This window comes from Aplidium turbinatum, chromosome 16, assembly GCF_918807975.1.
Source record: "Aplidium turbinatum chromosome 16, kaAplTurb1.1, whole genome shotgun sequence".
In the NCBI taxonomy this organism is placed as follows: domain Eukaryota; kingdom Metazoa; phylum Chordata; class Ascidiacea; order Aplousobranchia; family Polyclinidae; genus Aplidium; species Aplidium turbinatum.
Window position 1 is genome coordinate 7,170,185 of NC_137487.1, and position 7,486 is coordinate 7,177,670.

Here is a 7,486-nt window from a genome sequence, read left to right on the forward strand (position 1 = left end):
TCTACCCATGATGATTGAGACTAATATATATGTTAAATGCTTACCATTTTTGTGAGACAAAATAAAAAAATGAACTCTGTATGAATCTCTTGAAACCAAGTTTGAAAGGAACTGCCTGAAGTCAAAGACTGCATATAACTTTTACATGAATACTTTTCACATCATCCAATCAAGGAGGATGTATTTTTTATCTGAGTCTGTCAACGGAATAGCCAACGGTGAACTTTCACCACAGCGGGAAGATGGCCACAGCACTGTAGTGATCAACACCAGACGAAATACTAACAACACGACACAGGCATTTCAAATGTCACCGAAAAACAAGGTCCACCGTTGCATGCGGAACAGCACCACCAGATTGGTTGCCGTGTGTCTAATTGGAATATCTGCCACAATTGGAGGGGCTGCACTTCTTGTTTTACATTTTGCATTTCCTGATCAAGATGGATTTTTAATTCCAGCTTTGTCTCTATTAATTGCAGGTAAATAAATTCTTGCCGGTTAAGTTACGTGATAGGCTATTTCATCACTGTGACAACATAAACCTTCAGCTTTTTCAAGCCTCTGCGTTGTAGCGCAGCCGATATGACAAAGTGCCCTTTCAAAGGTTCGAAATTAACTAGAAAACATTATTTTTTGGCCCTAAATGCATTGAGCCGAATGAAAGAGAACATGTATTGTACAATTGTACACGATAAAGCTTTGTAGCCTACTGCCGTATGACTAGGCTATAAATAAACACATTGCTGTACGATAGGAAATCAATCAAGTATATTTTAGTATAGCTTGGCATAAGGTACATTAGGGGTACAAAAGCTTAGGGTTTAGCTTGAACCCAGAAGTATTTCATCTAACATTGCCTTATTTCACTGAGAAAACTGACATTATGCAGCAGAATTGTAAACAAGCAACGTATTGGCTACAGTGGATGCAAACCTTCACACATGCATAATTTGTCAACATTGCAGTAAAACCACTGAAGCTGACTGGTATTGTTTTCTTTCGTGCCACTATTATCATATATGCAGTTATGTTTTATTTGTATCAATATTGTGTTACCTCACCAGTTACAACCATGAAATTGATTTGCGTTCCTCTTGCCTGGCCGCAGAATGAACGCAGAAAAATCTCTTGATTAAAGCTTTCACTTCTATTTTATATTTATTACCTTAAATTTTACCAACGCTACTGAAAGTGGCTGCGTGATCCAAAAACTTCCCAGGTTACTTTGCACCCCCCGGTTGCAGTATCCATGCAGTCTACAGGACAGTTCGTTTATTTGATATTATTTCGAAAATAAGACTTTTTCAAAATGTATTGTTTTTTTTAACCTCTTGCGTTATTTTACTACCAAAAAATGAACCAATCAGTCAAACTTAACTTTTCAAATTCTTGACGGTTTTTTTACTCTGTTAATCTACTAATGCAAATCAAATCACTCATGTACATGTACTTTCAACTTCAATGTAAAGTATTTTTCAGGAATTGCAGTCACTTCAGTCGGCGATTGGTACTGTCGCACCAAGCTGTGGCAAAGACAAATTGAAAATTATAGACGTCAGGTGGCGCAACAGACTAGCATGGATAATATAACGAATGCGGACGAAAATTCGTTATTTTGTGACTTACCACCGCCTTACATTGCTTCTGCAGAAAACGGTTTACATCAGTTACCTTTAGCGAGTGACCGTATCAATGGCAACAACTTGGCTTTTGTTACAGAGACCAGTTCAAACCGGTCTGAACCAGCAGAGGATGAACTTCCTTCCTATAATGCACTTACATCGAATCCCAACGACACTTTGCCCTCTTATCAAGACGTTGTAAAAACAGCGGTTCAAACCGATTCTGCTGGTTTATGAATTGAGCACAATTGCCAGCTAACTCTTATCAAATGCATTCGCATTCTTGTTTTCCTTTTTGTGTGATTTTAAAACTAAAGTATGTGTCAACGACGTTTGAGGTGTAGCCTTAGCCTGCTGTCTTTCAGAAACGATGTTTTATACTATTAAGTATGCAGAGATGTTTTTGAAATAGTCTCAAAAAAATTTAAGAACATAGTCAAAAGAATGTTTGTTTAGTTTTAAAATGTTTTTGTTTCGAATAGCCTTAGCTGCTTTAGCGTAATTGGTAAACATAGAAAAGAAGTAAGATGAGAGCTACTCCAAACAAAATCAACAGGCTCTTTGGACAAGATAGTCTAAACGTGTACTGTACAGAAACTACCTATCGTCCTATAGCAGAGATGACGAACCTGCGGCCCGTCAAAGAATTTTGTGCGGCTCGCAAAACAATTTGACAATCGCTTATGCATTAAAAGACATCTCAAAGCTGTTTTATGCCTTCGCTGGTAGGCCTACGCCTTTCCTTTGCTATTTTCTTGCCCTAAACACTAACTTTCAGGGTTTAAAGTTACAAAATAGGAAAGCTATAAGGTAAAGCTGTGAAAACACTATTCACCAACTTCACCTTATATTTTTGGTCGATTCCAATTGATTTTGATTTGTTTTTATTTTTTACTGTTGTACGTTTCGATTCTGCGTAAGATAATTTCAACTGTGTGGGTTTTATTACTTTCTTCTGCCGTTTGTTACTTTTCATGAATAATATCTTGAGTCGCTTCTAAAAGATTTCATAGTAGGCAGACGCGGATGGGGGAGCCCAGGCCCACCCCAACGAAATTTTGTGAGAAATTGTTGAAATTGTATGTTTCCGCATCAAATGCTTTGATATTCTTCTAAACAGCTGATATTAGTTACGGCGGAATTAACTGATCTGAGGGGGGGGGATAATTTTTTGTTATTATTATGGTTAAAATCATTCATCGATCAGACTCCGTTATTTTCTTTCATACAACTTCAAATACATTTTAATAGTAACATTTGTTGGAGCTGACTGAGCTGAAGCCAACGCCGAACCAAATGACGTCAGTTGAAACAATCTGAAACCTTGAATGGCTGTTTTACAGCTTTTAGTCTTCATTATAATTTCAATCAATTACCGTATATGCCTGCAAACATACAAATATCCAATTGGTCATGCATAGCCTACAAGGTTTTATGCCAAATTTCTAATTTACTTTGCATGCTTAACAATTTTATTCAAGCAAAATTTATTTTTTAAACATTCACAATTGATGAAAATGGCTGTTTGTCTATTTTATAGCATATCGCATATGTCGTAGTATCATTGTTGATATCTGTTTTATCTTTTACTTTCTTTTTAATTGATTTTCAAATTTTCTGCCCTCTCCCCCCCGAAAAAACTCCTAGATCCGCGCCTGACGGTAGGTTACGATAAAAAGTTGTGTGGTCCGATAACTCATGTGTAGCCTAATTGACATAGTGGCCCGCGACACCAAAAAAAAAAAGGTTCGCCACCCCAAAAAGGTTCGCCACCCCTGTCCTATAGCATCGCCTAGTAGGCCTACGGTGATGCATAAGTCATGCATATAGCCGATCTTAAAATTGTTTTCAACTAAGTTTAAACCTTGATAAATTTTAGTAGCCCAGGCTTATATGAATAGAACAAAATAAGCTCTTTTAGCAGCAAGGTAAGGAAAAGATTCATTTTTATAGTAAGCTTTTTTACTTTTAAAATTTCGGTGTTAAAAATAACCCCGTTCCTTAGGTCAGTGGCGTAGCCTACGCAGAAGTCTTGCATGGAAAAAATATTTATTTTGTTGTAAGCTAGCCTACTCGTAGGCTTAGGCTAAGTACAGTAAGTTGTCACTCTACAACAGTGGTTCTCAAACGGTGTGCCCGGGCGCACTGGTGCGCCCCAGAGGTTATCTAGGTGTGCCCAACAGCATTCCTAAAAAAGTATTCTAATAAGAAAAACAAAAAGAACAGTTACCATATTAGATCAATTTTGTTATCTGCTCCTTCCGTTTAACATCATTATTACGATAATTTCAGGCACGGTCGCAGACATTCGGTAAAACTTGTATTTGTTGCTCACAATAGCAATTGTCTATTGTTGCTCACAATAGCAATTGTCTATGTGTGTTTTTTGCTGTTGGAGTAGATTCAGAATGAAATTGTAAAGCAGAAAGAAATTGCTAGTTGCTGAGTTAGTGTTCAACTGTTCATAGAAAAGGTGGTAGAGGTGTTAATAGTAGTGTACTGTAGGTAGTCATTAATGAAGTATAGTAGTAAATAACTGTAATGCGGATTTTATAGTTAAGAATAAATTTTGTTGATGTAAATATCTTTTTTTTTAGAAAAATTTACTGTTACATATGGATAAGTTTCTTAAGAGAAAGCGTGACATTGATGAAGTTGACGCCGAAAGTGACCAAAATTTAAGCGTAAAAAAATGTACTAGTAAGAAAGCAAAACCACGACCGACTCGTAAATATGATGATAGCTATCTAAGTTTTGGGTTTTCCTGGATCGGAAGTCATGATAATCCTTTGCCTGTATGTTTAGTTTGCGGAATGAAGATGGCCAATGAATCAATGGTCCCTAGTAAACTTGCTAAACATTTTAAAAAGAAACACTTTTATCTACAAGATAAACCCATAAGCTATTTTCAGAGAATGTCTGAGCAACAACAAAAAACAGCAAGTTCCTTTAAGAGTATAGTGACTGTTTCTGATAAAGCTCAAATGGCTTCTTACCAAGTCTCTGAACTGATTGCTCAAAATATGAAAGCTCATACTTTAGGTGAGTCAATTATTTTGCCTGCTTGCAAAAAGATTGTCAGTACGATGTTAGGAAACGGAGCAGCATTAAAAATAAGCAAGATACCTCTGTCAGACGATACTGTTCGCAGGCGTATTCTGGAAATGTCTTCTGATATTGAGAAAAATGTAAGTGGTAATAAACTCCACTCTTCAGATTTTGCTCTGCAAGTTGATGAAACTACCGACATTACCAACAAGGCACAACTCATAGCATTCGTTCGTTTTATTAACGAAAACGAAATAACAAACCAGTTTCTTTTTTGCAAAGAGTTAAGTGTGACTACTAAAGGTGAGGACGTTTTTAACATTCTGAATGACTACCTTGATAAGTGGCAGTTATCGTGGAAATCGTGTGTAGGCATTTGCACAGATGGAGCACCTTCTATGGTAGGTTGTATCAAGGGACTTGTATCTTTTATAAAGAAGAAAAACAAGAATGTTATTGTAATTCACTGCTTTCTGCATAGAGAGGCCTTGATGTCAAAAACCGTAGGAGAGAATTTAAGAGAGGTCTTAGATGAAGTTGTTAAGATGGTAAACTTTATAAAAGTAAGACCTGCAAAATCGCGGCTATTTGAAAAAATCTGTACCAATATGGAATCTCAACACAAACGATTACTTTTACATACCGAGGTGAGGTGGCTATCAAGAGGCAAAGTGCTTACTCGTGTACACGAGTTAAGACAAGAACTTCTTGTATTTTTTGAAGCAATGAAGCAGTCACATTTTTGTGACCTCTTGCAGTGTAAATTTTGGATTGCTAAATTACAATATTTGGCAGATATATTCCAGCACCTCAATATTTTGAACACCAGTATGCAAGGGAAAGGGCAAAACGTTCTTACATCCACTGACAAGATAAAAGCGTTTCAGAAAAAATTACACGTTTGGAAAAGTGCAGCGATTAAAGGTAGTTTAGAAATGTTCCCATTGGTAACTAATACTTGCAAAACTGAAATCCTTCCACTTGTAATTGAACATTTATCAACTTTAGAAGAAAAAATGAATTTTTACTTTCCATCACATAACACTGCGCAATATGACTGGATTAGAAATCCTTTTTTAGAAAGTACCTCTGAATATAGTTTAACACTGACAGAAGAAGAACTGGCAGCTGTGTCCACAGATCGTGGATTGATGATGAAATACAAAGAGTGGTCTCTTGAAGCTTTTTGGATTTCTATCAGAAAAGAACATGTCGCGATATCTAAAAAAGCACTGACTGTTTTATTGCAATTTTCAACGTCATATTTATGTGAACTTGGCTTTTCTACCCTCGCCACAATTAAGTATAAAAAGAGAGGAACTCTGCAATGCATCGATGAGGAAATGAGAGTTTGCCTCTCAAACATAAGACCAAACATTGAGAAAATCTCACAGGCTCATCAAGCACATGTTTCCCATTAATAAAAAGATAATTTCTTTATTTTTGAGTTTTATTTATTTGACTTAATTATGACATTTTAGTGCATTTTTATATAAAGTGTGCCCAGAATTATTTGTACTATTGTAAGTGCGCTTAGACTGTAAAAGTTTGAGAACCACTGCTCTACAACAAATCACTGGCATTTTAATGTAGGCTAACCTTGAAAAACTTTATAGGCTACCTCACTGAACTATAAATTTGCTTTAACTAACTTTTTTGCTGAAAAAACAACGTTTGAGTGCGTTTACCAGGTTCCCGGTAATCAAATTGTTATAAACCAGGGGTCACCAATCGTTTTTGCAAGCGGGCCACTTTGGCACTTAAGAGAGATGTGGCGGGCCGCACTGATAAAATTTTAGGTAGGTTGACTCTTATGCTAGAAAAGAACGCATTTTGTACCCAGTATCCAGCGTTACATGTTGTTAATATTTATCTTAGAATACCGCAGCAACAAAATTAGTCGAACAACGCTACTGCCAGGCCAAGCTCCTTTAACAACACTTTTGAGTTCTTTAACAATGCCTAATAAACGAGGCCACTTGTTTGCGCACTTATAGCGAGGCGAGCGATTTCAGAATATTCATCGCCAAGCAAGAGTGGTGTTGTCACTTCGCTTCACAAAAGATATCTTGCCATTAACAGTTTCAGTAAACAAGAAAATATTTGACACATCGCAATACAAGCAACAATAGTGACCTGCAAACATATCAGCAAAAAATAGGCTCCAACAACAGGGAGAAAGAAACCAGGCACCGTGAAACAAACGCTTGTGAAAATCCCCGAAAAAACGTTTCTATCGTAACTCATGAACAGTGTTCCCTCTAAACAAGCAATGAATTGGTTTTTTATCCTTTTTGTGAGAGTCTATAAAACCGTCTTTCCTTGATTATTAGACAAATGTCACTTGTGGTGCTTATCAGCATGGCAAGAATGGTTGATTAACAACATTTTGCAGTACTAAAGCTAAATATTTTCATAATACCAGAAAAAGTTTTTAAATTTATATACAATATTTTTTCCAATTTATTATAAATTGAGTTGGCACACCGACCTCTTGTACCAACAAAAACTTGAATAAAGGAACACTGCTCGTGAAACCCAATAACGGTGAAACGCACACTAGTGTTTACAGGACATTTACAAACATAAAATAAGCAACCCTATGCTCACAGACAATTTCGAAATACGAAAACAGACGTTTTAATAAACCACTGGGACAATGTGGCTGCACATCGCATTGGAATAACTTTAAACGACACCTACCTAGAACTACAATCTGATTGGTCGGTCGGTGGAATCGTATGCAAAGCGAAAATATGCTTCCTGGAAAGTATTTTTTGCCTTCATGCTGTTTAACTTCTCAAGAAAACTAT

The 7,486-nt window shown here is 36.5% G+C and overlaps 1 protein-coding gene across 1 annotated transcript; it reads left to right on the forward strand.

Annotated features, from left to right (window-relative positions):
* LOC145786008 (uncharacterized) lies at positions 1-2,336 on the forward strand. The gene is made up of 2 exons (XM_082597699.1): positions 1-482; positions 1,483-2,336. Exons 1-2 carry the CDS (start codon positions 146-148, stop codon positions 1,860-1,862), a joined length of 717 nt encoding a protein of 238 aa, XP_082453825.1. The 5' UTR covers positions 1-145; the 3' UTR covers positions 1,863-2,336.
* The last annotated feature ends 5,150 nt before the right edge of the window (positions 2,337-7,486 follow it).

Coding starts and splice junctions, on each gene's coding strand:
- LOC145786008 (XM_082597699.1), top strand. CDS start 146: ATGAATACTTTTCACATCATCCAATCAAGGAGGATGTATTTTTTATCT. Junction 483..1,482: donor TTTGTCTCTATTAATTGCAG/GTAAATAAATTC, acceptor AGTATTTTTCAG/GAATTGCAGTCACTTCAGTC.